This window comes from Coregonus lavaretus, assembly GCF_964263955.1.
Source record: "Coregonus lavaretus genome assembly, chromosome: 17".
NCBI lineage: Eukaryota > Metazoa > Chordata > Actinopteri > Salmoniformes > Salmonidae > Coregonus > Coregonus lavaretus.
The window spans coordinates 17,366,796-17,393,453 of record NC_140004.1 but is presented as its reverse complement, the minus strand read 5'-3'; the positions used below and the strand labels follow the sequence as shown (position 1 = coordinate 17,393,453).

Here is a 26,658-nt window from a genome sequence, read left to right as displayed (position 1 = left end):
GGGGTAAATGTTTTTCTGTACAAGGAAAGCATGAAGCCCTGACTAAATCTGGCCTTGACATACCCCCTAGCAGCCAACTCTTTTGGCCCTTGGTTGCAGTGTGGAAGGTTTAGACAAGGAAGGATGACAGTAAAAAAAAAAATAATACAAAGATTTGAGATTGCCTTCTAAATTAGTATGTGCACAGTTCACTTTTTAGGTTGTGTATCAATTGCAAAGATATTATATATATTATTATATTCCAAATGTCTACCACCTGTAGGATCACGTGGTGATCAGGCGTTGTCATGAACCGGAAGTGACAAGTTCTTCCTAGTTCACTGGCAAGATGGCAGCGGACACGCAGGTTTGTGTGGCAGATGTTTAAAATTGTGCTGATTCCTCCTCGAGAATTTGTCTACCAAATACTTTTGACAATGAAGATGTGATATGAGGGATAATTACTTTGTGGCTGGCTGTATGTTTTCCTGTTTAAAAAAATAGATCTGGCTATCCAGCTGGCTATCCAGCTAAACAGTCTATCCAGCTGGCTAAGCTAGCTAGCAACGTTACATGCGGAGAGTGCAGGGGTTTAATAATGACTCCAAACGTTTCTATTGGACAGGTTCAGCAAACCGGGAGGGCCCTACATGCAACTGTCCAATAGAAACACTAGTTTTCGTTGCAAAATTTTCTATTTTGAGTAATGATTATAACCCAGGGGTGTATTCACTAGGAACCAAACAGAACGAAACCGGGAGGAATCTACCTGGATCTGTCATAGGAACTCTCGTTGTCGTTGGAAAACGTTCCGTTTTGAAACTGTTTGGACTAATGATTACACCCCACATAGTTCTGGCTAGTTTAGCTACTAACGTTACTAGCATTGCCGACTCAACTCCACGATTCGCGATGGAGTTGAGCGGCGACTAGTGTGGGCGGACTGGAGTTCTGACGTTTATCAAAAACTGCGTTTCAGCACACGCCGCGTTCAAGTGCACGTCGGAACTTCGAAATTCTGACATTTCAGAGTTTCCTAGTTCCTACTAGCATTTGAACACAGCAACAAAGAATAGCCTCCATTTAGACACGACAACGTCATGTTTTTGATAACGTCAATTTATGTGACGTTGGAGCTCCAGTCCGCCCACACTAGTCGCGGCTCAACGTGTCTAGTTAGCTGTTGTTAGCTAACTACTAAGCGAGTTTTGTCGTGCGTATTGGTGACCAACTCCGTTGATTGAGATACATCGAAATGCCAACTGTTGTAGCTAGATGAGCAAATTTTAGCAAGCCTAACTAATTTACCTGTTAGGTAGCATGCCGCATTTCATGAAATTGTTCTTTGTTGGTAACAGCCTATTTTTGTTGGAACTTGATTGCTATTTAATGCTATCCAGTTATAAACACGACTGTCTTCTGAATGTCATATAATGCGTTTGGTGACCACGCCTCAGTATCCAGAATGTTGCAAATTAAAATGTTTTGATTGTTATGAGTGGTCTGATAATTTCCTGCCCGATGTCATACCATAAAAATCTCAGATTTATTTTTCATCTTGATCAATTGACGATTTCTGGCAACGTTATAACTTCAAACGTTGTCATTTTTATAAATGCAGTGCAAGTGGTTCAAATGATTGACGTTGCGCTACAGAGACACATTGCCAGCCAAAGCTTTCTTTTTTGATTTTGGATGTCTGTCTATTGCACCAGGTTTCAGACACACTGAAGAAATTTGCTGTGAAAGTGACCACAGCCAGTGTAAGAGAGCGCAAGGAGGTCCTTGGCGAGTTGAAGCAGTGCATTAGTGGCAAAGGTGAGTAGACAGATGCCCAAGTCAGCATAATTGTTTTAATTTCTGCTCTCACTCTTTGTGTATTATTTGGCTTGGATGGTCAAGATTAAAGCAAACTGGTGTCGGGTGATTGACAATGTGTATGTCTCTCCATACAGAGCTACCAGAGACAGCCATTAAAGGGCTATGCAAGCTCTTCTGTCTCACGCCACACAGATACAGGTAGGTGCCCTCAATTAGCCTACTGCTCTTCAGGATTCCCCTGTTAGTGATTTGTTGGTAGTGTGTGTTGTTAAAATGAAAACATGTTGGCTACTCTGTAGGGATGCTGCATCTCGACGAGCTCTCCTCTCTGTCATTGGCCTATTGGCTGAGTCTCAACCTGAAATCCTAGCAACCAGCCTCCTCCACTGCCTCCTCAACAGTGGTGTCATCAGCAAGAATGGCACGCCCAGGTAGGACATGGGGAAAGGTAGAGGGTTAAGGCTAAATGCTTTGTATAAATTTGTTTACACATTTACAGTACAACGTTGTACTAATTCGACCACATATTGAATACCTTGTTTTTGTTCCCTGTCCATCTGTTGTATGTTGTGGTGTTGTCAGTAAGAGCACAGGCTCGGCAGCCTTCACCGGGCTGGCCTGGACCTGCCTGCTGGTTCGCTCTGTGTTCTCGGCTCCAGAGAAAAGAGAGGGCCCCATCTGGAAGAAACTGGTAAATGAACGAGGACACTGATTATAGAAGCCTTGCCTTTCTCTATACTGTGAAACAATTTCAGCATGTCAGTTATCAGTATGCTTTCTAGTTCCACACCATTTGTGGGAAATGTTGGGTTGTTATGTGAATTATTTAACAAACTATTTCAGTGTCTCTGTGCGTCTCCCAAAAGGATCAAGAAACGGACAGAGTCCCGGTCTGCATAGTCAGAGATGTTTATTCATTGAGAATTCTGCCATCACAATTTCAGAGTCCATCTTTTATACTCACACGTCATACAAAAATCCCTCCCCTCTTTAGGCGGGCTGTAGTTTTCCACTTTAAAACTGCCCTCCTGACCATCAGTTCACACACACACACACACACTCTCTTCCAAGCCTAACAGTTTCTCTCCTCCCTAAATTCCTCAGTTATCTTGGTTTCTCAGTTGCCTGTAGACAGTTCTCCTTGTCCTTTGTTGTCTGGCCTAATTCTTACTCACATTGCTAAATAGTAACACAATGTCATAATCTTTACTGGTCCTACACTCACACATTACCAGGTAGTAGATTCTAACACATCTCACACTGTTTCGGAGTATAATAATTAGTCACTACTAAGAAAGTACTAATCATACTTAAAACAAGAACATTTCACAACTATATTTAAGGGTGGAACATTTAGTCATTACTTTTAACCTGTATATATTTTAATTTCTTTATCATGGGTTTGGACTTTTGTGCATTTATTCACCGTCCATGATTCACTATCTTTCCTCTGACAGGTGGAGGTCCAGAGTTTGCTGCTGGCTGAGGTGGTGGGTGGGGCTCAAGCAACAGCACTGAAGTCAACCCTGAAGAACCTGAGCCACATGTGGAAAAAGGTAAGGAAGGTGTGGGTTGGCATTCAAGGAATGACCAGACAGTTACAAGGAATATTTGGGCACTGTCATCATGGTCCAGTGTATAATCACTATATTGGATCTGCTGTGATTTAGAATGCTTGTCTCTGCTGTTTTCATCAGAACCCTGGCCTGGCTGATCAGTATATAAGCACCATTTTGAGTCTGGAACAGAACCCCAGCTCACTGGCTCTGCTCGGGGTGTGTCTGGACTTCTGCACAACTCACAAAGACATGGCCACTGTAGAGAAACACAAGGTGAGTGTGATATTAGTTGAATTCAATATATTTCTATATAAAAAGAAAATAAATCTCACTGATTTCGTCAGCACATATGGTCACATTTAAGATCTCTAACCAATTCTGTATTCTGTTTTCAGAGTGCCATATTGGACCTGTATATGAAGGCAGTCCTCATGAGCAAGACTAGACCACACCAACACATACTGGTGAGTGGAGCTGGACTGCCCCTTAAACTGCATTTCTCAGGGAGATCAAAAGATTGGAGTTCACAACCTGAAGACCACCCATAGCCACAATTTATGTGTATTGTGAAATATTGTGGGTGTTGGTGCTGAAAATTATTCTCTGTAATGTGTTTTGTGTTCCTCTGCAGGACAAGAGTGGTTCGTTGCTGCGGCATGTTTCCCACTCTGAGTTCAAGGAGCTGCTGCTGCCTGCCCTGCAGAAGGCTATGCTCCGCAGCCCAGAGAATGCCATGCAGAGTGAGTACAGTAGCCAATATCATAACCAATACCACAACACACTTTTGTGTATATTCCATACTATGTTTTGTAGTTTTGTCCTTTCAAGATATATTTTCCTCTCCTTCAGCCGTCTCCTGTCTACTGGCTTCAGTGACGCTTGACCTCAGTCAGTATGCCATGGATATTGGAAAAGGCATCGCAAGTAAGTCAGGCCTTTATATGTAGAAATGAGCTTTTTGAGGATGTGTGTGTAACCAGGCTGTGTGTTTCAGGCCAGCTGAAGGCCAATAACCCCCAGCTGATGGATCAGGCAGTGCAGGCCATGCAGAACCTGGCCAAGCAGTGTAGTGACCCCAGCGCTGTACAGGACGTCGTCACACACCTCTTCAGCATCCTGGGAGGCAAGGACAGCTCACTTTATTGTCACCTAAGAAACATTTGAGCACATATGGCACAGCACCTAGTGTAAAGTATATTTTTGCACTAACAGAACTGTGTGTTTTCAGGGTCAGAGGGGAAGCTCACAGCGTTCGGCCAGAAGATGAGTGTGCTGTCAGGTAACGTGGTCCCAAGTGTCCTGTCTTTCATAACCCACACATAGTATGTAGTCTTGCAGACAGATAGCTGTTGTCTTTTAACCCCTGTTTTGATTGGTTTTGACTTGTTCTGTCCAGGTATCGGCAGCTGCAGCCATCATGCTGTGTCGGGCACCTCCAGCCAAACGCTCAGCTCTGCAGTCGCTGTGCTGTTTATCCCTTATCTGCAACAAGAAGGTAAGAACTATGTCTCATTCCTTCCTCCTTCTCATTCCCTTCATCCATAAAGAGAGAGGTGCTCATGTTGTTTCTCTCCGTCAGTCCATGAGGGGACCCTGGTGCACGCGGTTGCTGTGCTGTCTCAGTGGAGTGGGCGGCTCACGGTGGAGGTTCCCAAGGCTCTGCTGGACTGGTTAAAGAAGGCCTTCACTCTCAAGACCTCCACCTCTCCTGTCCGCCACGCATACCTGCAGGCCATGCTAGGGGCTTTCAAAGGTCAGTTAGTCACAGGCACTGGGCAACTATGTTATTTGTGTGGGCATTGATCCAGTTCTACAGAATGCAGGAGGCACTGTGTCACAGTCCTGACCCCCCTCTCATCCACAGGTGACACTCTGGGACAGGCATCTGACCTAATGCCCCTCCTCCTCCAGACAGTGGAGAAGGCTGCGGCCCAGAACTCCCAGTATGCCCTGCTCTCAGAAGGTGTGGCTGCTGCCGTTCTCCTGAGTCGACTGTCTCTGCTGGAGACTCAGACAGGTGAGCGAATCTAGGATGATGACACCCCATGAGATTAATGAAGGCCTAGATCTTTGACTCTGTTGAATGAGGTTGCCTGTAGGGGACAGCGTCCTTGTTAATCAGTTTGGAGACTGGCATAAAATGTTGTGTTTGTCTTTGCTGCAGAGGCGAAGTTGGCTGGCTTCTGGAACCTGATCCTGGATGAGAAGAAACCCTTATTCACCACAGAGAAGTTCCTCTCCCAGGCCAGTGAGGAAGGTGAGGCATAAACAAACACTACACAATACACAAATATGCACAAGATCAGTCATCACACAAGTGTCAAGATATGGAATGACATTGAGTAGTAAACCTGTCTTCTTTCACCCCAGCCCTGTGCACAGTGATACAGCTGTGTGAGAGACTTTTCCTGGACCACTCCCACAGACTCACCAATGGCAAATCACAGTGAGTGATTTGACACTGGTCATGCATAGCTGTTTTCCAAACATTGTTCCCATTCCCCTCTGAACTGTAACTCCATTGCTCCCCTTTCCTTAGGATGTACCACCGTGCCACTGCAGCGGTGCTGCTGTCTCGTAGTTGGCGTGTGCGGAAGCGGGCACAGCAGATCGTGAAGAAGCTGCTCTCCTCCCTGGGTGGCTCCGGCCTAGCCTACGGCCTTCTGGGAGAACTCAGAGTGGTCATCAACAAACACAAGGTAAGAATAGTTGGCTATGGGATGCACTAAGAATTTTAATGGATTTGTAGTGTCAGGTCTCACTTCAGTGGGACTATAAACTTGTAATGACTGAATAATTACATTGGGATGTTAGACATGGATCTTTCTTTGTATTCTCTACATTATGTTTTTGTCATAAACCAGGTTTCCATTCAACTTATGCGAGTAAAGTACATGTTGGATAAAAAATGTCACGACAGGCCTGGTGGAAACAGGGTGGGATGTTTTTGTGTCTGTAAAATTAATTATGCGAGAAATGGAGGCGGAAACGCCTTATTGTGCAAATATTGAAAGATTAACCATCATATCGAAGTCAACTTGGAGTCACGCGATGATGTGGTCCTCCCACTACGACTCGGGAAAGCATGCAGTTTATTAAGCTACAGATTAAATTAGTTATGATGAATTTCACAACTTGATGCTGCTTTCCAATAAATATCGAAGGTCTTATTCTGGTGACATGATTATCGGTGCTTGGCTGCCGTTTGACAAATAAAAAAATAAAAAAGGAATCTCATCATGTAGGTAGCCACACCCACACTGTGTCTGCGCACGTGCCAAGACCAGAGTGGGCACATTCACTATATAACACAACATGTTCTGTGACAAAACTATCAGTAGAGTTGAAAATTCGATGGAACCCATTTACTTTTATTTTTTTATTGGGTACATGGGAATTTAACCGTGTACGTTTCAAGTCAATTTGATGGGAACACATCTCTGGTGGGAAAATGCACATATTGTTTTTATACAGATTTTAGAATATTCACATGAAAATCTTTGCCAATTGGATGCAAACCTAGCTATTGACAATACTGCATCTTTATCTTTCCCCAGGTGTTGCCTCAGGAGGTACTGCAGACGGAGTCAGGGGAGTTGTCGGAAGTCGGTAAGGCCTACAGTCCCCCTCGCGTCCTGCTGGAAGCACTGTGTGTGGTGTGCTCTGTAGCTGGCCAGTGGAACGACCCGGCCGAGGCAGACAAGATGGCCATGGAGATCCTCATCGTCACCCACCATCCCTCTATAGGTCTGTTGGATTACTTGTTGCTGCGCACTATAGCATCTTTCACACTGCAGTTTGTATAAACCCACTACTAGTACTGACATATTGCCTCCTCTCCGACGATGCAGTTGCAGCTCGACCTGGGCTGTGGCCTTACCTGCTGTCCAGCATGAACATTAAGGCCGATGAGTTCATAGACAAGAACCTGGATGACATTCTGCCACTGCTGCTGGAGACCAACACTGACAATCAGGTCAGAACATATTTCTCATATTGACATCCTTATATTAGATCTACACATTACAATACACATACATACTCACACCCAAGGGTTGGCTAAGGCCCACTTTTGCTCTCGTGATTGGTTGAGACAAGCCTATGGTCCAACTTGTCCTGTTCTCTGATTGGCTGACTGATGGTTGGTCCTCGTTTCACCAGGCTGTAAGGAATGCGGTTGGTGCCCTGTCCGGTCTCTCTCCCATCAAGGTGTTGCCGCGGGTGATGGAGCATGTGACACAGTGGCTGTCCAATCCTGCGCTGCGGCAGGTCACCAGAGAGGAGTACGCTATCATGCTCACCCCTGAGGGAGAGCTGTATGACAAGAGCATCATCCAGAGGTAGGACACTAACACACTGTATTACTACTGTGGGTTTACCATTGTAGACAGCAAGAACACTTGTCATTGATCCAAACACCTTGGCTATGTTGATTTTCTTTGTTGTTGCTTGTAAGGCTTGTTTCAACATTTCATTCTCTTCCTCCCACCTCCCCTGTCCTGTGCAGTGCCCAGCAGGAGAGCACTAAGAAGGGCAACATGAAGAGGGAGAACAAGGCCTACTCATATAAGGAACAGATTATAGAACTGGAGCTGCAGGAGGTGAAACTGGGGGACTGTGATTGCCGGGGACTAGATGTAGCGAGGCCTGTTAACTGTTGCACTCTTACCTCATCTTATTGGTTAATAGATACAGGAGCATATTGGAACTGTTTGATCCTCCTCTGTTAAGTTAGCAGAAAATGTAGATGTTGAATTACGATGGAACCATTATTAATTGAATAAATTAGTTATGAATTGAACTGGGATTTTGATGTGTTTTAGGAGATCAAGAAGAAGAAAGGAATCAAAGATGGGTTACAGCTGACCAGCAAACAGAAGGAGATGATGCAAGCCCAGCTGGAGAAAGAGTCCTCCATTCGCAAGAGACTACAGGGGGTACGGCCAGACATTTTAACACGTATCCCGTTTCTCAAACTTTAGATTCTAGACATTGACATAATAATATTCCTGTTGTTTGATTGTCGTTGTCAGTTGGACATGGAGCTACAGTGTGCGGTGGGTCTGCTGGAGGCAATGTTGATCCAGAAGCCTCCCCAGATCTCCTGGCAGCTCCCAGGGGTCCTCCAGGTCCTACTGCCTCTCCTCCACTCCCCCTTGGCTGCCCCACGCCTGCAGCAGGTCTTCCTCGACATAGGAGCCTGCCTCATTCCCAAGGAGCTGCACTACCTGGGTACATGGACTACTACACAAGGGAGAGCTTTCTCTCACTTCCCTCCTCTGTCCTTGTTCACACACCTTCAAAGATCTGACAGGACTGGATAGGAGAAAACAATATAATGGAAACTCCAACTAGCCTACATGAAAACTGGAGTTATTGCTTATACCTGTCTAGTTGTCTGATCTGTAAATGGGAGTGAACAAAGATAAAGTGGAGGGAAATACTTTCTGTGATGAAATGTTCTCTAACCTCCTGCATGTTCTACTCATGGTCTTCTCCTACAGCTGTGCTGGTGGGCCAGGTGACACTGCGCCTGATGAAACCTGAGTGTGATCTGGACGAGGCCTGGGGAGAGGAGGATCTAGACACAGCCACCCAGCGCTCTGTCGGGCTGCTGCACATGCACACTGTCCCACACAGAGAGGGCAAGGCTGGTGGTGAGGACACACAGAGAGAGAGGGCAAGACGGGGGAGACAATACTGACAAACAACACACATCAATGACATCAACATAGTGCGAGTATATTACCTGCAGGTGGCCTAATGCTCTCATCCTGTTTCAGACATGGCTCCGCTGTCTGCCCCAGCCTTCTCCTTCTGTTTCCCCCTGCTCAACACCGTGCTCAGGGACTCCTCGGGCAGCACCGAGGAGACGGAGAGCATGCAGGTCCGCGCCCTGCAGGTCATCAATGTGCACGCTCAACTCCGCGCCGAGGTTGACACCACAGACATACTCATCGACGAGGTAAGAGTTGGATCAAGTTTATCGCCTAGCAGTGCGTTGTCACCTCACTTTGTCTGAGGTGGTCTCATATCAATGTATATACTTGTCCTCTCTTCCTAAACTCCACTCTATCATAGACAAAGGGCTTATGTTTGTATGACTTGTCTCTCTGTTTTGCCTCTCAGAATGGACCTGAGCTGCTACCTCGTTTCGGTATGCTGCTGCTGCTGACCAGAGTCATCTCCACTGCAGCACCCAGGCTGCAGGTACACACTCAAACACCATGCTTCTACTAGCCTGACGACTCACACAAAATTATTCCGCTGCTCTGTCATTCGCCGCTACATACTTTAGTCTGAGACTGCCGTCATAGAAGTCGTTTGTGGTGAAGAGAGGCACGAGGGGCGTTGTACAAAAGTCATCAGTGATTGGATTGTCTCTAACCAATCAGAGAATCAAAGCCAATGACGAATTTTCAAACCGCCGCTTCACCCATGTGTGTTTTGGCTCTGGCTCAACCCATCCGTTTCTGGACCAATCAGACGGCCCCGAATGTGTTCGTATTCGGTGAAGGGTCGGGGAGGTACACGGATCCAGACTCATTGCGGAGAAGAATTAACGTCCGCAAGGAGTCTGTGTAGCCAGGCAATGCTTCTACCACATTTACAGACAAATGCTAACCAGTAGAGCTATCACATATGTTTATACAGTGTGTTTGTGTATGTTTCAGGTGCTGGCGTCCCAGTGTTTGACGGCGGTGTGTGCCAGTGGAGGAGGAGAGCAGGGCTGTGCTCTGGCTGAGCAGAATGAGATAGATGTCCTACTGGAGGCTCTACTCTCCCCCTGCTTCTCTGTCAGAGACGCTGCCCTCAGGGTGAGGAAATAGGAAACTGCTTCTACCCCAAAGCCATAACTGCTGAACAGTTAAACGGCTACCCAGACTTTCTGCTTTTCACCCCCTACCTACATGTACATAGTACTTCAATCAATCACCTAACCAAACCTACATGTACATATTACCTCAATCACCCCAACTACCTCGTACCCCAGTACACTGACTCTGTACTGGTACTCTTTGTATATAGCCTCATTATTGTTATTTTATTGTTTTACTATTTTCTTTTTTATGTATTTGTTTACTTTCTTTTTAACTGCATTGTTGGGAAAGGGCTCGTAAGTAAGCATTTCACGATGAAGTCTACACTTGCTGTATTCGGCACATGACAAATGCAATTTGATTTGATTAGTGTGTGTGTACTGTGTGTAATTACTGTGTGTGTGTCTTTGGATGTGTGCTAATGTCCCACCTCTCTCTCTCTCTGTCCAGGGCCTGTTGGAGATGGAGATGGCTCTGCCTACAGAAAGTACAGATGCCAGTGGTCTGAGTGTTCTCCGCAGGCTGTGGGTGTCCAGGTTTGATGTGGAGGAGGAGGGAAGGACTCTGGCTGAGAAGTAAGTAGCTAATGTTGTCCCCTCTATGTAATACTTTGAATATAGGATGTAGCTCCCCTCTTCAGAATGACAGCTTTTGTGAAGTAGCGCGTCTCCTGTCTCATGTAGCGTAGCTGCTGTGACTGACCATACCCCCCTGGTCCCCTTCTCTCCCCCAGGCTGTGGCAGGCTCTGTGTCTGGAGCTGGTCCCTGAGCTGTGCTCTCTGCTCATCGGGGATGTGACCCACCATGAGGAGGCTGTGCGTACTGCCGGGGCCGAGGCTCTGTCCAGAGCTATCAGCGAGTACCGCGACCAGTCCCCCATAGTCCTGGGCCAGCTCAATGAGCTCTACCACCAGAAACTCTACGTGAGTCTCCCTCCCCCGTGTCCCTCCTATCACAGCTCCGAAATAGGCCCTAGTCACTGGGTATCAGGAGTGGTGTAGAATTGTAGGCTAGAACCATGGTCAATGTGAAACTGTTGTGTTTTTACAGAGACCCCCTCCTGTCCTGGATGCTTTAGGACGAGTGATCTCTGAACAACCACCTGACCAGTGGGAAGCCAGGTTAGAAAACGCTCTGCCATTCAACAGTGTCAATACAACTCTTATTCCACTCTCTAGATCAGGGCTGCCCAACCCTCTTCCTGGAGATCTACTGTCCTGTAGGTCTTCAGTCCAACCCTAATTTAGCATATCTGATTCAGCTAGTTAAGGTCTTGTTGAGCAGCTAATAAGTAGAATCAGATATGCTAAATGAGGGTTGGACTGAAAACCCACAGGACCGTAGATCTCCAGGAAGAGGGTTGGACAGCCCTGCTCTAGATCCTCATTTGCTTTTACTAAGTGGGACCACCTTGTGCATGGTGTCTAAGGGTGTGTTGGTGTCTGCAGGTGTGGAATCGCCCTGGCTCTGAACAAGCTGTGTCAGTACCTGGATGAGCCCCAGGTCACCCCTCTCTTCCTGTTCTTTGTTCCTGACGCCCTGAATGACCGTCACCCTGAGGTGCGGCGCTGCATGCTGGATGCTGCCCTCTCCGCCCTCAACACACACGGAAAGGTACCAACACGGTTTCTTTTATTTATTCTATACAACCACACCCATCTCCTGGCACCCAATGCAATTGCTCTTCTCTCAACGGAATCCTACTAACGCAATACAGTATGTCCATTTTTGTGGCTTCTTTCTGAGCAGTGTGTTGCTTGTTGTGTTCCAGGACAATGTGAGTTCCCTGCTCCCGGTGTTCGAGGAGTTTCTGAAGAACGCCCCCCAGGACGCCAGCTACGACTCAGTCCGCCAGAGTGTGGTCATCCTAATGGGCTCTCTGGCCAAACATCTGGACAAGAGTGACCCCAAGGTCAAACCCATTGTGGCCAAGCTTATCACTGCACTCTCCACACCGTCACAGCAGGTACTGGAACAATCCCTTGAAAAGGACAGAAAGGCCTGCACACTGAATATGCTCCCAATTATTTGTCTGACGAAGGTCCTTGCTGGATTGAAACCTTGTCAATAAAGGTGGTAATTGGGAGCATATTCAATATGAGGGCCTATCTTTTCTTTTCAGGTATCCTTTATTAGTCCAGTTTTTTAAGGATGTGCGTATGACCACACACTTTTCTCTGGAACAATCCCTCCCATTATTCTTTATATGTTTCATCTTGATTTCTATAACCTATATGCATTGACCTTTACAATGAAATGCCTTTACATTGGCCTCAGCTGAGCATCACTAAGCCTGCTTGTAGTAACTGTTGCCTTGTCTGTCTCTTTCCTCCCAACCTCTCTCAGGTCCAGGAGTCTGTAGCTAGCTGCCTGCCCCCCCTGGTCCCTGCCATCAGGGAGGATGCTGGGGGGATGGTGCGTAAGCTGCTGCAGCTGCTGCTGGAGAGTGACAAGTACGCTGAGAGGAAGGGCGCGGCCTACGGCCTGGCAGGCCTGGTCAAAGGCCTGGGCATCCTGGCCCTCAAACAGCAGGACATCATGAGCACCCTGAGCGACGCCATCCAGGACAAGAAGAACTTCCGACGCAGAGAGGGTCAGTGACTTCTCGCCAGTTGCTTAACCTTGCTGGGCTCCATGGTTTAGTTTGTTCTCCTGCTATCTGTGGCTGTGATTTTTAACAGTTATCTCTCTCTCTCTCTCTCTCTTTTCCAGGTGCCCTGTTTGCCTTTGAGATGCTGTGCAACATGTTGGGGAAGCTGTTTGAGCCCTATGTGGTCCACGTGCTTCCTCACCTCCTGCTCTGCTTCGGGGATGGGAACCAGTACGTCAGAGAGGTAGAGTTACATTACCAGCTTCTCATTTCAATCCCACCTCCCTCTCTCTTTCCTCCTTTCTCACACAGCACTCATTTTGCACCTAATAATTCTCACATTCACTCACATTTTGTTGTGCATTACACTTTGCCTAACCTCCCTGCCCTTTCCCAGGCGGCAGATGACTGTGCCAAGGCGGTGATGAGGAACCTGAGTGCCCATGGGGTGAAGCTAGTGCTGCCCTCCCTGCTGGTGGCTCTGGAGGAGGAATCCTGGAGGACCAAAGCAGGTGAGGGTGAACCCACAGCATCATGGCCCTTTTTAGAGAGCTCTGAGGACATAACCATTCAAAATCAATCACCTGTTAGACTTATTTCAGCTGGTTACTCATGATACTAACCCACCTTAACTCTTATCTTGTTCTTCCTTCCTCTTCCCCCACTACTGCCTCTGCTGCTCCCTCTTTATCCCTCCTCCCCTCCCTCCAGGTTCCGTGGAGCTCCTGGGTGCCATGGCGTACTGTGCCCCTAAGCAGCTGTCCTCCTGCCTGCCCAGCATTGTGCCCAAGCTGACCGAGGTGCTGACTGACTCCCATGTCAAAGTGCAAAATGCTGGCCAGCAGGCCCTACGACAGATCGGTTCTGTCATCCGCAATCCTGAGATCCTGGGTAAGAGTGCTGTGTTAAACTCTGATATTTAGTTAGATAAATGAGAAACTTCCGTTCAAAGCGGTATGAAAATGATTTTATTTCAGATTTGTACTTTAGGGTAGTTACTAACAGTTTTTCTATACCTCTCAGCCATAACCCCCATCCTACTGGACGCCCTCACTGACCCTTCCCGTAAGACGCATAACTGCCTGCAGACTCTGCTGGACACCAAGTTTGTCCACTTCATCGATGCCCCCTCCCTGGCCCTTATCATGCCAATCGTCCAGAGGGCCTTCCAGGACCGCTCCACCGACACTCGCAAGATGGCTGCTCAGATCATCGGCAACATGTATTCCCTCACTGACCAGAAGGTACATAGCAGCACTGGGATATTGAGTTGCGTTGTACTACAATTGATCTTCTCAAAATGCTCTACTGTTTATAATGTATGTGTTTCTAATGGTTGACACGATGTGTTTGTGTCTTTGTGTTGCAGGACCTGTCCCCATACCTGCCCAGTGTCATTCCTGGACTCAAAGCCTCTCTGCTAGACCCTGTGCCTGAGGTATGTGCTTGTACCAAACAACTCAACAACAAACACGTGATTTGGTTACCTGATAATAACTCTCGCTCCTTCTCCTCTCCTCTACCAGGTGCGTACCGTGTCAGCCAAGGCCCTGGGTGCCATGGTGAAGGGCATGGGTGAGTCGTGCTTTGATGACCTGATGCCCTGGCTCATGGAGACCCTAGCGTCTGAGCAGAGCTCTGTGGACCGCTCTGGAGCTGCCCAAGGTTTGGCTGAGGTGATGGCTGGGCTGGGAGTGGAGAAGCTGGACAAGCTGATGCCAGACGTGGTGCAGACGGCCAGCAAGGTGGACATTGCTTCCCATGTCCGCGACGGTTACATAATGATGTTCATCTACTTGCCCCTCACCTTCGGGGACAGGTTCACCCCCTACATTGGCCCCATCATCCCCTGCATCCTCAAGGTATGGAGCATTCTCCATTCACCACCGTCCCTCCAATCCCTCTCTCTCTGGTTGTGAATACCTTTCACCAGTCTCCCTCTCCTCTTTTTTCAGGCTCTTGCTGATGAGAATGAATATGTGAGAGACACTGCCCTGCGTGCTGGCCAGCGCATCATCAGCATGTACGCTGAGACTGCCATCGCACTGCTGCTGCCTGAACTGGAACAGGGCCTGTTTGACGACCTCTGGAGGATTAGGTCAGACATCTACTCACAAACATCATTTATGTGATATTATAGGGTGTCCACCCACTCTGCTCAGAACGCGCTTTGGTGATGACATTTCACTTCTTTGTGTTTATAAAATACATTTTACCAAGACAAATCTGATTCGTCATGTTCTGAATCATTCCCATGGAGTCTTTCTCTAACATATCATTAACATTATATCCAAAAAGTCGGATTTCGTAACCTAATACATCTGATAATAAGCACTGAGCTCTGTTGACAGTGGTGGAGCTTTCTCGACTAAACGTTTTAGGATTTTACATTTTGTGGTCGTCGTCTTCTTCCAAGTTGTTTCTGCAGGTGCAAATGGCAAAATTTGATAAAGAAAAGGAGAGCTGCACACTCTGGGAGCTCAGATGCAATCATTTAATAACCTATTAACCAACGTTTCCACAGACAAGCTGTCCTCATCAGGTTATAATAACAAACACTGCAGGGTCACTAGTTTATATAGTGTCAAAGGACACACACAGGTGTTTGTAATCGTGGCCGGGTGTGGCCTGATAACATTGGTTAATTCACAGATAAACAAATGGCAAAATTAGCATGACACCAGCTGAATTAAATGTAAAAATCTTGCGGTATGCTCAGTGCTCCATTGACATTTTCAGAGATGCGCTTGTTTTTGTGAGAAGTCTTGAAAAAGAACAGGAACTTTGCATTAATATGAACAGCGTATACTTAAATATGAAAATACTACCACTCAAATCGATATATATCTTACATCTGTTGTTTTATGTCCTCCGTATTTGTAAAGAAAGATGGCGAGTTCAATGGTAAGCCTGTCAGGTGGCCTTAATTCTTGCACAGCATCCAGCCTAGCTGACGCAATGCTATTTTTCCGATTGTGGACCACAAAACATCTCTGGCTTCCATTGATTTAGTCTCCCTAATTTTGACCATCCTACAAGGGTAAACTCAAATACGTTTTGAATGGATTATGATCGAGACGTAAGGTTTGGACCATTGGTTTTCTTTGAGGATTATCTACAGAATTAACATATTTGACCCACTCTAGATATTATATGCAACATTATATAGTATACCAAATGCTTTTCTTGGAAATGGTAGTCTTAACTGAGCCTCCATGTTGTCTCTGGACCACAGGTTCAGCTCTGTGCAGCTGCTCGGAGACCTACTGTTCCACATTTCTGGAGTCACAGGCAAGATGACCACCGAGACCGCTTCAGAGGACGACAACTTTGGCACAGCGCAGTCCAACAAGGTATACTGACATGATTTTCCTGTATAGATTGTTGGTTATATAATGGTTGATATGAGAAGTAAATAATATTGAATGTAGTGTCGGTACTGAGCCCTCTTCCTCCTCCCCCAGGCTATCATCGGAGCACTGGGTGGAGAGCGGCGTAACCGGGTCCTGTCTGGCCTCTACATGGGTCGTTCAGACACCCAGCTGGTGGTGCGACAGGCTTCCCTACACGTGTGGAAGATTGTGGTGTCCAACACGCCCCGCACCCTCCGAGAGATCCTGCCCACCCTCTTCTCTCTGCTGCTGGGCTTCCTGGCCTCCGACTGCTCCGACAAGAGAACGGTAACTCTACTGCTCCCTAAGTCTAGTATGTACAGTGCATTCGGAAAGTATTCAGACCCCTTCCCTTTTTCCACATTTGTTATGTTACAGCCTTATTCTAAAATGAATTATATTAAATACAAATCCTCATCAATCTACACACTACCCCATAATGACAAAGCGAAAACAGGTTTTTAGAAATGTTTGCAAATGTATTAAAAATTAAAAACAGAAACTTTATTTACATAAGTATTCAGACCCTTTGCTATGAGACTCGAAATTGAGCTCAGGTGCATCCTGTTTCCATTGATCATTCTTGAGTTTTTTCTACAACTTGATTGGAGTGCGCCTGTGGTAAATTCAATTGATTGGACATGAATTGGAAAGGCACACACATGTCTATATAAGGTCCCACAGTTGACAGTGCATGTCAGAGCAAAAACCAAGACATGCGGTCAAAGGAATTGTCCGTAGAGCTCTGAAACAGGGTTGTGTCGAGGCACAGATCTGGGGAAGTGTACCAAAACATTTATGCAGCATTGAAGGTCCCCAAGAACACTGTGGCCTCCATCATTCTTAAATGGAAGAAGTTTAGAACCACCAATACCGTTCCTAGAGCTGGCCGCCTGGCCAAACTGAGCAATCGGGGGAGAAGGGCCTTGGTCAGGGAGGTGACCAAGAACCCGATGGTCACTCTGAAAGAGTTCCTCTGTGGAGATGGAAGAAACTTCCAGAAGGACAACTATCTCTGCAGCACTCCACCAATCAGGCCTTTATGGTATAGTGGCGAGACTGAAGCCACTCCTCATTAAAAGGCACATGACAGCCCGCTTGGAGTTTGCCAAAAGGCACCTAAAGACTCTCAGACCATGAGAAACAAGATTCTCTGGTCTGATGAAACCAAGATTGAACTCTTTGGCCTGAATGCCAAGCGTCACGTCTGGAGGAAACCTGGCACCATCCCTACGGTGAAGCATGGTGGTGGCAGCATCATGCTGTGGGAATGTTTTTCAGCGGCAGGGACTGGGGGACTAGTCAGGATCGAGGGAAAGATTAACAGAGCAAAGTACAGAGATCCTTGATGAAAACCTGCTCCAGAGCGCTCAGGACCTCAGATTGGGGTTAAGGTTCACCTTCCATCAGGACAACAACCCTAAGCACACAGCCAAGACAATGCAGCAGTGGCTTCGGTACAAGTCTCTGAATGTCCTTTAGTGGCCCAGCCAGAGCCCGGACTTGAACCTGATCGAACATCTCTGGAGAGACCTGAAAATGGCTGTGCAGCGACGCTCCCCATCCAACTTGACAGAGCTTGAGAGGATCTGCAGAGAATAATGGAAGAAACTCCCCAAATACAGGTGTGCCAAGCTTGTAGCGTCATACCCAAGAAGACTCGAGGCTGTAATCGCTGCCAAAGGTGCTTCAACAAAGTACTGAGTAAAGGGTCTGAATACTTGTGTAAATTTGATATTTCCCCCAAAAAAATTGTAAATTTGCAAAAATGTCTAAAAACCTGTTTTTGCTTTGTCATTATGGGGTGTTGTGTGTCGATTGAGGGGGGAAAAAACAACTTGATCCATTTTAGAATGATGCTGTAACAAAACATGGAAAAAGTCAAGGAGTCTGAATACTTTCCGAATGCACTGTATGGAGCTGTTTCCGTATTGCTCACAACTATTGAATGAGAGAGAATGACACTGCAATGGATAGCAGCAGTTTTACGGGCTTCTGACCAATTCAGCTATTTTGTATGTTTTTTGCGCTGGAAGTACCAGTGACCTGCTCAATATGTAAGTGGTCCGATGAAGCGGATACTAAGCTACAGTACTGTTTTGCTAGCACAGACTGGAATATGTTCTGGGATTCATCCAATGGTATTGAAGGTGTTTACCACATCAGTTGTCGGCTTCATTAATAAGTGCATTGACGACGTCATCCCTACAGAGACCGTACGTACATATCCCAAACAGAAGCCATGAATTACAGGCAACAACATCCACACTGTTTGAAATAAGACACAAATGACTCAAGGGGGAGCCAGAGATCAAGAGAACCAGAATTTTAAAAACGTAACCTGTCCTGACCATCCTCCTCCCGCTCCTACTGGCTTTCGCAGAGTCTGCTGTTACTCTGTTGAAGTTGCTGGTAATAGGCTACATGAGGAGTCGGCAAACTTTCTCATGTGGAATGCCAATTTATCTTACAATTTCTACCGATCTACGTGCCAGTTATGGTTTTCTTATGCACATTTTCGTGGAACAGTTTAATTTCGTCTTCGTATCTGAAAATCATTGTCATGTGGTTAATCAAAATTCTATCCAAATCTAAATGAAAATGAAACAAACCTAAACTTCTATTACCATTGCCAACTATGGAAATATAGCCTATAAAGCCAACAAATAAAAACATTGCAGCCTGCAGGTAGAAAATTCTCCTGATAAAAACAAATATCCTATAAATCACATTGGCTGCGCATGGCCTGTCTGCAACGAACTTGAAACATTGTATTAACTTGGGTCTGGCCTGAAGCTCACTCGCACTGGCAAACATTGTGCCAGTGAGCTCGGGACAGACACAGCTGTAGGCTATTGCGCAAGGGATAAGAAGTAATCAGGTAGGCCTATTTCATGACGTTTTCACTTGATCAGAGCATGACATTTTTCCCTTTCACGCTGAGTGGTTATCGAAAGGTATAGAGCTGGAAAGATTATTCCAAATACTTTGAGGAACTATTGTCATTCTCAATGGATGTAAAAACAGACTTTGTTTGCTTGCTGTTTGAGATGAAGAAAACATTACTTTGAGATGCTCCACAGCTCATTAGTGGTGGTGCGTTAAGCCAATCAGTAATACTATCAGATCCCCAAATGTATTTGCCTACATTTGTGCGCAGGCCAGGAAACGTATAGGCCTACTTCAATGTGTAATCAGGTGCGCGTCCTTAATCAACATTGACAGGAGCGCTCCAAACAAAAGACAATGACTAAATTGACAAAACTCGTAAATGGAATGAAATAAACCAAAACATGTTTCTCACAAGTGTAGTATAGGTTATGCACTCTGCAAGCAACGTGTCCACTCCGACAATGAGAACGGTAAAAGACTGGAATAATAATATATTTAATGCATTAACAGATATTACCGTACCCAAACAAACATTGTAGATTAGAAATTACAGCAATTAAGGGTAAATGTACTACTGGTGATTATATGTAATGGGGAATTAATAGACACTAACAATCAAACGCAAACAATTCACACAATTAAATTAAGAAACAATGAATGTGCACAAATTGGCAGGAGAGAGCGCATTCTGGAGAGACGTGCATTGTGCAGCCACTCTCCCTTCTTCTTGGACTGTGCCATCCCCACAGCCGCAATGGTTTAGTTCACTGAGATAAGTATGAATAAGACAGGTGTCTCGTGTGCCATTAAAAAATAAAGATCTACAGTACCTGTCAAATTTGGACACACCTACTCATTCAAGGGTTTTTCTTTATTTTAACTATTTTCTACATTGTAGAATAATAGTGAAGACATCAAACTTTGAAATAACACATGAAATCATGTAGTAACCAAAAAAGTGTTAAACAAATCAAAATATATTTTATATTTGAGATTCTTCAAAGTAGCCACCCTTTGCCTTGATGACAGCTTTACACTCTTGGCATTCTCTCAACCAGCTTCACCTGGAATGCTTTTCCAACAGTCTTAAAGGAGTTCCCACATATGCTGAGCACTTGTTGGCTGCTTTTCCTTCACTCTGCGGTCCAACTCATCCCAAACTATCTCAATTGGGTTGAGGTCGGGGGATTGTGGAGGCCAGGTCATCTGATGCAGCACTCCATCACTCTCCTCCTTGGTAAAATAGCCCTTACACAGCCTGGAGGTGTGTTGGGTCATTGTCCTGTTGAAAAACAAATGATAGTCCCACTAAGCCCAAACCAGATGGGATGGCGTATCGCTGCAGAATGCTGTGGTAGCCATGCTGGTTAAGTGTGCCTTGAATTCTAAATAAATCAGACACTGTCACCAGCAAAGCACCATCACACCACCACCTCCATGCTTCACGGTGGGAACTACACATGCAGAGATCATCCGTTCACCTACACTGCGTCTCACAAAGACACAGCGGTTGGAACCAAAAATCTCCAATTTGGACTACAGCTCAGCATTCAACACCATAGTGCCCTCCAAGCTCATCACTAAGCTAAGGACCTCCCTCTGCAACTGGATCCTGGACTTCCTGACGGGCCGCCCCCAGGTGGTGAGGGTAGGCAACAACACATCTGCCACACTGACCCTAAATACAGGGGCCCCTCAGGGGTGCGTGCTTAGTCCCCTCCTGTACTCCCTGTTCACCCACGGCTGTGTGGCCGCGCACGACTCCAACACAATCATTAAGTTTGCCGACGACACAACGGCGGTAGGCCTGATCACCAATGACGATGAAACAGAGACCTGGCAGTGTGGTACAAGGACAACAACCTCTCCCTCAACGTCAGCAAGACAAAGGAGCTGATCATGGACTACAGGAAACGGAAGGGCCGAGCATGCCACCATTCAGATCGACAGGGCTGTAGTGGAGCGGTTCGAGAGCTTCAAATTCCTCTATGTCCACATCACTAAGGATCTATCATAGTTCGCATACAATAACACAGTTGTGAAAAGGGCACGACAATGCCTCTTCCCCCTCAGGATGGTGAAAAGATTTGGCATGGGCCCTCAAATCTTCAAAAAATTATACAGCTGCACCATTGAGAGCAGATTGACTGGCTGCATCACCGCTTGGTATGGCAACTGCTTGGCATCCGACCGCAAGGCGCTACAGAGGGTAGTGCGTTCGGCCCAGTGCATCACTGGGGCGGAGCTCCCTGTTATCCAGGACCTCTATACCAGGCGTTGTCAGAGGAAGGCCCTAAAACTTGTCAAAGACTCCAGCCACCCAAGTCATAGACTGTGCTCCCTGCTACCGCACGGCAAGTGGTACTGATGCACCAAGTCCAACAGGACCCTGAACAGCTTCTACCCCCAAGCCATAAGATTGCTAAATATTTAACCCATTGACCCTTTTTGCACTAACTTTGTGGACTCATAACATACATTGCTGCTACTGGTTATTATCTGTCACTTTATTCCTAGTTATATGTAGATATCTACCTCAATTACAGTGCCTTGCAAAAGTATTCATCCCCCTTGGTGTTTTTCCTATTTTGTTGCATTACAACCTGTAATTTAAATGGATTTATATTTGGATTCCATGTAATGGACATACACAAAATAGGCCAAATTGGAGAAGTGAAATGAAAAAAATAACTTGCTTCAACAAATTCTAAAAGATAAGTAACGGAAAAGTGGTGCGTGCATATGTATTCACCCCCTTTGCTATGAAGCCCCTAAATAAGATCTGGTGCAACCAATTACCTTCAGAAGTCACATAATTAGTTAGATTGCACACAGGTGGACTTTATTTAAGTGTCACATGATCTGTCACATGATCTCAGTATATATACACCTGTTCTGAAAGGCCCCAGTGTCTGCAACACCACTAAGCAAGGGGCACCACCAAGCAAGCGGCACCATGAAGACCAACGAGCTCTCCAAACAGGTCAGGGACAAAGTTGTGGAGAATTACAGATCAGGGTTGGGTCATAAAAAAGCACCATTAAATCCATTATTAAAAAAATTGAAAGAATATGGCACCACAACAAACCTGCCAAGAGAGGGCCGCCCACCAAAATTCACGGACCAGGCAAGGAGGGCATTAATCAGAGAGGCAACAAAGAGACCAAAGATAACCCTGAAGGAGCTGCAAAGCTCCACAGCAGAGATTGGAGTATCTGTCCATAGGACCACTTTACGGAAGAGTGACCAGAAAAAAGCCATTGCTTAAAGAAAAAATAAGCAAACACGTTTGGTGTTCGCCAAAAGCCATGTGGGAGACTCCCCAAACACATGGAAGAAGGTACTCTGGTCAGATGAGACTAAAATTGAGCTTTTTGGCCATCAAGGGAAATGCAATGTCTGGCGCAAACCCAACACCTCTCATCACCCTGAGAACACCATCCCCACAGTGAAGCATGGTGGTGGCAGCATCATGCTGTGGGGATGTTTTTCATCGTCAGGGACTGGGCAACTGGTCAGAAATGAAGGAATGATGGATGGCGCTAAATACAGGGAAATTCTTGAGGGAAACCTGTTTCAGTCTTCCAGAGATTTGAGACTGGGACGGAGGTTCACTTTCCACCTGGACAATGACCCTAAGCATACTGCTAAAGCAACACATGAGTGGTTTAAGGGGAAACATTGAAATGTCTTGGAATGTCCTAGTCAAAGCCCAGACCTCAATCCATTTGAAAATCTGTGGTATGACTTAAAGATTGCTGTACACCAGCGGAACCCATCCAACTTGAAGGAGCTGGAGCAGTTTTGCCTTGAAGAATGGGCAAAAATCCCAGTGGCTAGATGTGCCAAGCTTATAGAGACATACCCCAAGAGACTTGTAGCTGTAATTGCTGCAAAAGGTGGCTCTACAAAGTATTGACTTTGGGGTAGGCATGGTAGGCATGTTTAAATCAAATGATACAACCCCCCCAAAACTCCATTTTAATTCCAGGTTCTAAGGCAACAAAATAGCAAAAATGCCAAGGGGGGTGAATACTTTCGCAAGCCACTGTACCTTGTACCGCTGCACATTGACTTGGTACTGGTACCCCGTGTATATAGACAAGTTACCATTACTCATTGTGTATTTATTCACCTTTCTATTATTTCTTTATTTTCTTTCTCTCTGCATGGTTGGGAAGGGCCCGTAAGTTAGCATTTCACTGTTGTTTATGAAGCATGTGACAAATACAATTTGATTTGATTTTGATAACTCTCTTTTGTCCTGTACATTAGTCACACACTGTAAGACAATTCAGTATTCTGTTATTAGTATTATACACTTTTGTCTGAATTTGAGTGTTTGGATTCTGTGTTCTCTCCTGCTTCTGATCCCTGGGTTACTGAATGTGGCTTCTCTGTGTGGTTCTAGATTGCTGCAAGGACACTTGGAGACCTGGTGCGTAAGCTAGGAGAGAAGATCCTCCCAGAGATCATACCTATCCTGGAGGAGGGTCTGCGCTCAGATAAGAGTGATGAGAGGCAGGGCGTGTGCATCGGCCTGAGTGAGATCATGAAGTCCACCAGTAGGGACGCGGTCAGTACCTTAGCACATACCTGGTCACTTTTTATTTTTATTCATCCATTATTTAACCTAGAAGTCCCTTGAGATGAGTATACCGTTTTCGAGGAAACCTTTAAATGTCTTATACATAGCAGGGTTGTGTTGTGACGTAATCCCATGGTAGAGAAGCAAGGTAACAACGTGTGTATGTTTCCAGGTGCTGATATTCTCTGAGTCTCTGGTCCCCACGGTGAGGAAGGCTCTGTGTGACCCCCTGGAGGAGGTACGAGAGGCTGCAGCCAAAACCTTTGAGCAGCTCCACGCCACCATCGGTCACCAGGCCCTGGACGACATCCTGCCTGCCCTGCTCAAACAGCTGGTGAGACACACACACACATTAACCCACTTTACCTCTAACATCCCTCTGTATCCACACATCGTGTTCAGTAATACTCAATCCCCTGTCCCTCTGGAGAGGACAGAGGGGACCCACCATGGAACAGAATATAGAGTGAGGTTAATGTTTCTCTGTGTGTAGGATGATGAGGAGACTGCAGAGTTTGCTCTGGACGGTCTGAAACAGGTGATGGCAGTGAAGAGTCGCTCTGTGCTGCCCTACCTGGTGCCCAAGGTGAGAAGTCCAAACATTATACACTACTAACAATGGTTAATATCAATAATTGTATTGTATTTATATAACACTTTTCCTGAAGTATTTTATAGTATGAGTGTAGTTCTGTGTATGAATGCTATCCTCTCCTCTGTCAGCTGACTGCTCCTCCAGTGAACACTCGCGTGCTGGCCTTCCTATCTGCTGTGGCTGGAGATGCTCTGACACGCCACCTGGGGGTGATCCTGCCCGCCCTCTACTCCTCTCTCAAAGACAAACTGGGAACAGAGGAGGGACAGCAGGTAACAACAGCATTCATGATTACAAGATTATGGTTGTAAAGCAGTTCCAAGTGCAGGGGCACTATGGTGGTGGTCTTAACAGTCATCGTCATGGGATAATATTATAGTGGTTCTTAGTGGGCGGTTGTGGGCACTAGATGATAGGTACGTCCCCAGGTTTATATTACCCCTGCCCCTCCCCTCCTCTAGGAGCTGGCTAGCTGCCAAGCAGTGATCCTGTCTGTGGAAGATGAGGTGGGTCAGCGTATCATCATCGATGACTTGCTGGAGGCCACCAGGTCACCTGATGCCGGTCTCAGACAGGCCGCCGCCACCATCCTCAACGGATACTTCTCCCGTACCCGCCTGGATTACAGCGCCCACACACGCAACCTGCTGTCAGGCCTCATCCGCCTGCTCAACGACTCCAACCCTGAGGTCCTGGTGCAGAGCTGGGACGCCATCAACTCCATCACCAAGGTTAGAAGTTGGCACCAAGAGCATTACAGGAACTGGGAATGAGTTTGTCCGGGTTTACTGAAGTCATACAGTATTTATGAATGTGTTGTGGAGCATTATGCAGCATTGATTTCATAGATAACCAAAGGCCACTAGGTACTCTGGTTAACTGACATAGTATGTATCAATATGTGAGGTAATGTTAAACTCTTGTTTGTTTTTGTAGAAACTGGACGCTGGCAGCCAGCTGGCTCTGATTGACGACCTGCACAGAGACATCCGGTCAGTGGCAGCAGATGTCAAGGGTCAGCACCTGCCTGGGTTCTGTCTTCCCAAAAAGGTAGGCCTCTCTCTCTCCTCTTGACACGTACAGTCACATCAAGTTACTCCACCTCAAGCTGACTAATTTTTATGTATCCTTCTGCTCTCCCCCTCTCCTCCTCTTTCCCTCTTCTCTCCCTCTCTCCTCCTCTTTCCCTCTTCTCTCTCCCTCCCTCCCTCCTCTTTCTCCCTTTCCCTCTTCTTCTCCTCTTTCCCTCTTCTCCAGGGTGTGACCTGCATCCTACCAGTGTTGAGGGAAGGAGTGTTGACAGGCAGTCCTGAGCAGAAAGAGGAGGCTGCCAAAGCGCTGGGAGGAGTCATCAAGCTGACCTCCCCTGAGGCTCTCCGACCGTCTGTGGTCAACATCACTGGACCACTCATCCGTATCCTGGGAGACCGCTTTGCCTGGAACGTGAAGACCGCTCTACTAGAGACACTCACCCTGCTGCTGGCCAAGGTCAGTGTCTGCTGATGATTCTATCTGATGTTAAAGGTTGTGTTCGGTAAGCACAAAATGGGAGAGGGGAAAAACATTTTGAAATGTGGTTAATACATGAAATAGTCCAAAAAGAAAAATGTTTGCTTAACGTTTTCCCCTTTTGTGCCTACTAAACACAATCCTGTTGTTTCCTCCCTGCTGGAAGAATGGTTGGTGTCTTGCTCTGGTCCTGACCCTGTTGCTCTGCCCCTGTCTCCAGGTGGGCATAGCCCTAAAGCCCTTCCTGCCCCAGCTCCAGACCACCTTCCTGAAGGCTCTGCAGGACTCCAGCCGGGCGGTCAGGCTGAAGGCTGCTGAGGCCCTGGGCCAGCTGGTCTCCATTCACAGCAAGGTGGACCCCCTGTTTACAGAGCAGCTCTCTGCCATCCACAATGCTGAGGACTCAGGAGTCCGGTATGCAAAACCAGGGAATTCTGGGAAACTGAGAAACACAATGTGAAGAGTAGTGATCAGTTCCATATAGGATTCCTCTCATTTAGGATTTTGTGGGGGATTGATTAGATTCAATCAATCAGCCTAGTGTTTTGCTCCCTTTTTTCAGGGAGACCATGCTACAAGCCTTACGATTCGTCATCCAGGGAGCAGGGTCAAAGGTCGACCCAGCCATTAGGAAGAACATCACCACCACATTGCTGAGTATGCTGGGACATGATGAGGTATGTCTATGAGCAGATACACTGACTAGAGCATTTATTAATGCAACGGTGATGTTTTTAAGGTAGACTACTGATCTTCCCCCCCCGTCTCTCAATGCTAATTGATAGAATTGAGTATAAAACAATTTCAGTTTTATCTTGCTTGCTAATTATATCATAAACCTGCAATACTGAACCTGGCATAAGGACACATTCAGATCCATGTTTTAATGACAGGATCTTTCACAGTGCAATG

General features: G+C 46.3%; 1 protein-coding gene across 1 annotated transcript in view; it reads left to right on the top strand.

Moving 5' to 3' along the window:
• Window positions 1–325: 325 nt before the first annotated feature.
• The window catches only part of LOC311144814 (stalled ribosome sensor GCN1-like), a 28,479-nt gene continuing 2,146 nt past the window's right edge, over window positions 326–26,658 (top strand). The window contains exons 1-52 of the mRNA XM_084180956.1: window positions 326–346; window positions 1,695–1,797; window positions 1,935–1,998; window positions 2,100–2,231; window positions 2,383–2,491; window positions 3,258–3,356; window positions 3,498–3,632; window positions 3,755–3,823; window positions 3,991–4,099; window positions 4,209–4,283; window positions 4,354–4,482; window positions 4,588–4,638; window positions 4,756–4,854; window positions 4,939–5,112; window positions 5,224–5,376; window positions 5,524–5,616; window positions 5,730–5,805; window positions 5,899–6,058; window positions 6,917–7,106; window positions 7,211–7,335; window positions 7,521–7,699; window positions 7,867–7,960; window positions 8,183–8,296; window positions 8,393–8,591; window positions 8,864–9,016; window positions 9,143–9,324; window positions 9,489–9,569; window positions 10,034–10,177; window positions 10,631–10,755; window positions 10,914–11,103; window positions 11,231–11,301; window positions 11,629–11,794; window positions 11,952–12,146; window positions 12,527–12,773; window positions 12,893–13,014; window positions 13,168–13,282; window positions 13,482–13,661; window positions 13,794–14,014; window positions 14,140–14,208; window positions 14,297–14,632; window positions 14,726–14,868; window positions 16,006–16,123; window positions 16,235–16,450; window positions 23,466–23,630; window positions 23,815–23,976; window positions 24,136–24,228; window positions 24,366–24,509; window positions 24,699–24,968; window positions 25,174–25,287; window positions 25,495–25,725; window positions 25,967–26,160; window positions 26,309–26,423. Coding sequence (XP_084037082.1) covers window positions 329–346; window positions 1,695–1,797; window positions 1,935–1,998; window positions 2,100–2,231; window positions 2,383–2,491; window positions 3,258–3,356; window positions 3,498–3,632; window positions 3,755–3,823; window positions 3,991–4,099; window positions 4,209–4,283; window positions 4,354–4,482; window positions 4,588–4,638; window positions 4,756–4,854; window positions 4,939–5,112; window positions 5,224–5,376; window positions 5,524–5,616; window positions 5,730–5,805; window positions 5,899–6,058; window positions 6,917–7,106; window positions 7,211–7,335; window positions 7,521–7,699; window positions 7,867–7,960; window positions 8,183–8,296; window positions 8,393–8,591; window positions 8,864–9,016; window positions 9,143–9,324; window positions 9,489–9,569; window positions 10,034–10,177; window positions 10,631–10,755; window positions 10,914–11,103; window positions 11,231–11,301; window positions 11,629–11,794; window positions 11,952–12,146; window positions 12,527–12,773; window positions 12,893–13,014; window positions 13,168–13,282; window positions 13,482–13,661; window positions 13,794–14,014; window positions 14,140–14,208; window positions 14,297–14,632; window positions 14,726–14,868; window positions 16,006–16,123; window positions 16,235–16,450; window positions 23,466–23,630; window positions 23,815–23,976; window positions 24,136–24,228; window positions 24,366–24,509; window positions 24,699–24,968; window positions 25,174–25,287; window positions 25,495–25,725; window positions 25,967–26,160; window positions 26,309–26,423 — 7,311 coding nt within the window. The 5' untranslated portion in view covers window positions 326–328. The remainder of the gene's footprint in view (window positions 347–1,694; window positions 1,798–1,934; window positions 1,999–2,099; window positions 2,232–2,382; window positions 2,492–3,257; window positions 3,357–3,497; window positions 3,633–3,754; window positions 3,824–3,990; window positions 4,100–4,208; window positions 4,284–4,353; window positions 4,483–4,587; window positions 4,639–4,755; window positions 4,855–4,938; window positions 5,113–5,223; window positions 5,377–5,523; window positions 5,617–5,729; window positions 5,806–5,898; window positions 6,059–6,916; window positions 7,107–7,210; window positions 7,336–7,520; window positions 7,700–7,866; window positions 7,961–8,182; window positions 8,297–8,392; window positions 8,592–8,863; window positions 9,017–9,142; window positions 9,325–9,488; window positions 9,570–10,033; window positions 10,178–10,630; window positions 10,756–10,913; window positions 11,104–11,230; window positions 11,302–11,628; window positions 11,795–11,951; window positions 12,147–12,526; window positions 12,774–12,892; window positions 13,015–13,167; window positions 13,283–13,481; window positions 13,662–13,793; window positions 14,015–14,139; window positions 14,209–14,296; window positions 14,633–14,725; window positions 14,869–16,005; window positions 16,124–16,234; window positions 16,451–23,465; window positions 23,631–23,814; window positions 23,977–24,135; window positions 24,229–24,365; window positions 24,510–24,698; window positions 24,969–25,173; window positions 25,288–25,494; window positions 25,726–25,966; window positions 26,161–26,308; window positions 26,424–26,658) is intronic.